The following is a 5,025-nucleotide window of genomic DNA, read 5'->3' as shown; positions in this document are numbered from 1 at the left end:
GTGTGGATAATACTCACACAGCATGATGAAGTGATTACTTACTTCAGCTATGTATCACAGAGGCAGTTGCACTATACTTTAAAATATTTGAGTTGCTCATACTTTGCACGAAGCAGATTGTGTTGTCATACTAATAGAGAATATAATAATAATATTATTATTATTATAAGCACTTTGCTCTAATACAAACATCTTTACATTTACATTACATCTGAATGGTGAATTACTTATGCTAAGTCTAGCTGAATCCCTAAAAAGACAGGAAGAGCTTCAGCAATCACAAACAATTACATAAAGAGAGTGACAGAGAAAAACTCCCCTCAGCTGAGCGGGGCCTCCATCACTCCTCCCAAGCCTGTCATTTCTCATACAGCCATAAATTACAGAAAATAGGCCTGTTTCACAAGAGAGACAGCTCCGCTGCTCCCACTGGTATTGTGTGCGTAATTAAGTGTGATTTCCAATGTCAAGAACATCGGAACAGGGGAAGAAAGAAGCAAGCTAGCAAGTCCTGCATCTCTCTGCATCGCCTCCTTGATTGTTCGCCTGTGTCCTCTTTTCAATTTCAAATTTCTCAAGAGTCTCTACGATTTTGGAACATGTTTATTAATTCCATGGGAGTTTTCTTCCTGATTATTTTTCCCCAGTTGATAGCGTTCAACAGTTGCCTGCATTTAGTCTCAGATAGAGCTGGTACTATAGTATAGTGCACCCAGTCACTCTACCAATTATGGAGGTGTCAGTTTCCAAGTGGTGAACTTTGAGGATGCGGAATTCATGAATAGGACAGTGGGGACATTTGCATTCATTAGTAGAGTTTGTGAGACGGGGTAAAACAGAGCCCTGAGGATGCTAGGAAGGGCATATAAACATCTATGTGTGTCATGTGGTTCAAAGGGTTTGTACATGTTTCTTGTCACATACATGAACACTCTCCGAAAGGTTCAAGCAGGCTGAAACAAACACAGACCCCCCACCTTCCAGGAAGGCAGGAAACCATTAGAGCAACTAACAAACAAAAGGGGACCTTTATGTAAAGTGTTACCGTGTACGGTTAAGAATAACCATTTATCAAAGTCACCCACCTGGATTTAGTACATCCTGTTTAGTTTTTTCGTGTGCGCATCTAGGGAACTCAATTGCTGCTTGTGACAGTGTGGAGTGTTGTCAGGACCAGTTCTGGGTACAGCGTGTGACAGTGTGGAGTGTTGTCAGGACCAGTTCTGGGTACAGCGTGTGACAGTGTGGAGTGTTGTCAGGACCAGTTCTGGGTACAGCGCGTCTGCTTCCTCACAGTGTGGAGTGTTGTCAGGACCAGTTCTGGGTACAGCGTGTCTGCTTGTGACAGTGTGGAGTGTTGTCAGGACCAGTTCTGGGTCCAGCGTGTCTGCTTGTGACAGTGTGGAGTGTTGTCAGGACCAGTTCTGGGTACAGCGTGTCTGCTTCCTCACAGTGTGGAGTGTTGTCAGGACCAGTTCTGGGTACAGCGTGTCTGCCTCCTCACAGTGTGGAGTGTTGTCAGGACCAGTTCTGGGTACAGCGTGTCTGCTTCCTCACAGTGTGGAGTGTTGTCAGGACCAGTTCTGGGTACAGCGTGTCTGCTTGTGACAGTGTGGAGTGTTGTCAGGACCAGTTCTGGGTACAGCGTGTATGACAGTGTGGAGTGTTGTCAGGACCAGTTCTGGGTCCAGCGTGTCTGTCTGCTTCCTCAAATAGCCAGAGCAGAGCTCAGAACTCAGCTAGCCAGGTTAGCGTGAGTGGCAGTTTACCTCACAAAACATTGATAGGTGTGTGTGAAACATTGATGGGTATGTGCACAGTGCAATTTAAATGACACATCAGGCGAAGCTCCTGAATGTGACACACAGTGTCTCTCTCAATACAGTAAATCAACAGAATCGGTCATATGTTGTATTTTGAGGGGTGCAGAGGATCAGGGATGAAGAGATTACAATGTGTGTGCCCAGTACTCAATTTGTAAAAGAAAATCAGGGGGGATGGTGGATTTTATCATATGGGGACAATTTTAGCATCCCCACAGCGTCAGTGACTTCAGTGTCAGTGACTTGGTAAAAAATGTCATTGCATGTGTGCGTGCCCCCTCCCTCGCCCACAGCATTATTCGATATGCGCGAAACTAAATGTTGACATAGCCGTAATACCACGTTCACTGATAAAATGACATATGGGATGGAAAGGGGGGATGGCAGTTTTAGAAGGGGGATGATTTTGACCGTTTTTATTTCTGGGGGGATGCCATCCCCCCTCAACTGGAGTGCTGTACAGTGTGCCCCATCTTGCACTAGGTAGTGATTCATCCTCGTATTTGCCCCCCTGTACAACCATCTGGACCGTCTTTTCTCCACTGCCATTTTCCAGAACAAAGCAGCAGCCATGTGGGAAGCTGTGTGGTGCAAACACAGATTCAATTATGGGGAGGATTGTTAGGCAGGCTGGTGTCTTTCGCCAGGCTCTGTGTGTAAGCTGCCTTAAGCTGATGGATGTGGTGTCCGTGGGCCTGGCAGGCAGTCTGTCTGGAACCTGGCAGGGCTGCGGAAAAAAAAGGCCCATTGTTCAGAGGAAGAAACCCTAAACACTCAGCTGTGTTTACAATCCAAGACACGGGCCTCCAAACATGCCTTCAGGGTCTCTCTCCCCCCTCCCTCCCTCCCTTCCTCCCTCCCTCCATGGGCAGGACCCAAACCCAAGAAAGGAAAGACAGCCTCACCAGGGGACCCACCCACCCTCTCATCTTCCCCTCAGGGCAGTACATTGGTAAAGCTGGCTGTCATGCCATCGACCATGCTGACACTGCCCAGAGAAAGGCAGAGGTGGGAGAACAATAGAGGGCTGTGTATCCCCTGCAGACCTCACTGGCTGTCCTTGATTGCTTTACGGAGGCCTTTTAGGCATCAACACATTCATGTGGCCGTAGGGCGTGTCCTCGTCTAGAAGATAGACGGGAGACACCACAGGGTGGCACGTGAACACAATAAGGCCACCACCACCACCACGTTGAGTTTGAACGGTATGCTGTATTTGAGTGAGTCATTACAATGAATAAATATGACATTTTAAAAAGTGTGGTATCAAGCCGTACAGTCATAGGGCTTGTAAGAAAAGCATGATTAATAGTAGGAGCATAACTGGAGGAGAGTCAAGTGGTTTCCCAGTGGAATGAGCATGTTGTTCAGTGGTGAACTCCTTACAGTTTGGACAATCCTTCATTACAAGAAGCAACAAAGAAAAAAAAGAAAAAAAATCAACAAAGTGCTTTTTTTAAGACAAAAGAGAACAACAAACAGCAGTGACTTTTTTGATATTTTCTCCCTCAATCAATGCTTCAATGTGAAAAAGGCTTGACTGTTTAAACACAATACGACATATTTATCTCTCGTAACGTCTTCTCCATGGAAACAGTGCAATGGGACAGGTGGGCAGACAAGCGCTCCACAACCCAGTTCCCAGTTCCTTCATTATTTAAAGACACAGGATGCACAAACGATAAAGGTTTCAAGTTAGTTTACACCTCTGCGGAACCATACAGATAGACTGAAACATAACAGATGTAAGTCTAATCGTAATGAAATACATGTGTATTGTCCATTGGGTGCTCCTCTTTACTCTAACCCTTGGACCGAGCAACGGCCTTTTGGTGAGATTACGACAGATTATGACATTAACAGTATTGCCCTGAAATGTGCTTTCACCATGTTTTGTTTCATACTGCATAAGACATTATGAAGAAAACACTGCTATTTTGTAGCTGTGGGAACAAATAAACATGTATATGTTTGCTTAGCTGCCTAAGGCATATTTGTTTAATTAAACCAAGGCTAATATTTTTTGAATGTACATGATTTCCATTGTCTTGAAATTGTATAAAACGTTTGTCATTGCACAGAGTACAACCAAATGCATGTATGCTCTAGAGGGGGCATCTAGGCAACGAGGATAACAGCCATTGAAGGCGGCCCCCCGGGGCATTTAGTGGTTGTGTGCCTTGCTCAGGGACACTTCGACACACGGCCAGCCGGGGATTCGAACCGCTGCGAGAGCTGCCGACTTTGCGATCACTGGGTTAGACGCCGGCTCTACCGGCTGAGCCACAGTAAAAACATTCTATATCAATTGAGATAACACATCACTAAGGCTTCAGAACCATACGATTCTCAATGTTCAATGTTTACAGCATCACCCCCGAGGCTGCGTGTACAGGGGGGAGGGAGGTGGGTCTACAGTACATGGATGTGGGGTCAGTCCTGCTGCGGGGCTGAGGTCAGCCTCCCAGACTGAGCGTGGCTGGGGGGTCGGCCACTAGAGAGAGTCTGTCTGTGTGTGGGAGTGCTCATCACAAAACACACTAGACCCATAGGTCAAATCTCCCAGCTGTCACTGAAGTACTGGTCTTCCTCTTCTACCTCCTCCTCCTCCTCCTCCTCCTCCTCCTCTTCCTCCTCTTCCTCGATCTCCTCCACCATGAGGTTATCATCTTCTTCCTCTCCTTCCTCCTGTTCCTCTCCTTCCTCCTCCTCCTCTTCTTCGTTGAGCTGCATCAGGATGGTTTGCAGAGTAGCCTTTACCTCGCGGACCTCCTTCTCCAGGGATAGTGCAGAAGGAGTCAAGGAATATCCCGTTTGACATATGTCCATGAATATAACCCACAAACACACACAGAAAGATCCCGTGAATCAGACATACCCACACATAACACTTAAACATCTCCCTCCACTTGGCCACCAAACTCTTGATTACATGGCTGGGATCATTAAGTCATACTCAATTAAACCTCGTTAAATTCACAATTCATCAACTAAATTCCATCTCTGGAAGCTGGACTGCAGTGAAAGGACACAACCAAACCAGACTGCCCGGCTAAATAATTCATAGGGCCTCCGATGAAAAGAGATAGAGACTGTCATCAATGGGGGGGGACTGTTTAACCTGCTTAGAGACCCAAATTAATCGTGTGAGTGTCCGGCTTAAGTGGCGAATCAAAGGGATGCTTTTCATGGCAGATGGGGT

At 46.3% G+C, this 5,025-nt stretch overlaps 1 protein-coding gene across 1 annotated transcript in view; it reads right to left on the bottom strand.

The window, feature by feature from the left end:
- Positions 1–4,376: 4,376 nt before the first annotated feature.
- Positions 4,377–5,025, bottom strand: part of disc1 (DISC1 scaffold protein) — a gene marked incomplete at both ends in the record, with an annotated part of 71,074 nt that continues 70,425 nt past the window's right edge. Inside the window, one exon of the mRNA XM_080548791.1 lies at positions 4,377–4,598. Within this exon, the coding sequence (XP_080404917.1) occupies positions 4,377–4,598 (222 nt within the window). The remainder of the gene's footprint in view (positions 4,599–5,025) is intronic.

The sequence above is a fragment of the Nansenia antarctica genome (genome assembly GCF_963989245.1).
Source record: "Nansenia antarctica genome assembly, chromosome: 1".
NCBI classification, from domain to species: Eukaryota; Metazoa; Chordata; class Actinopteri; order Argentiniformes; family Microstomatidae; genus Nansenia; species Nansenia antarctica.
Note: the sequence above shows the minus strand (reverse complement) of the source record. Positions and strands in the feature narration are given on the sequence as shown.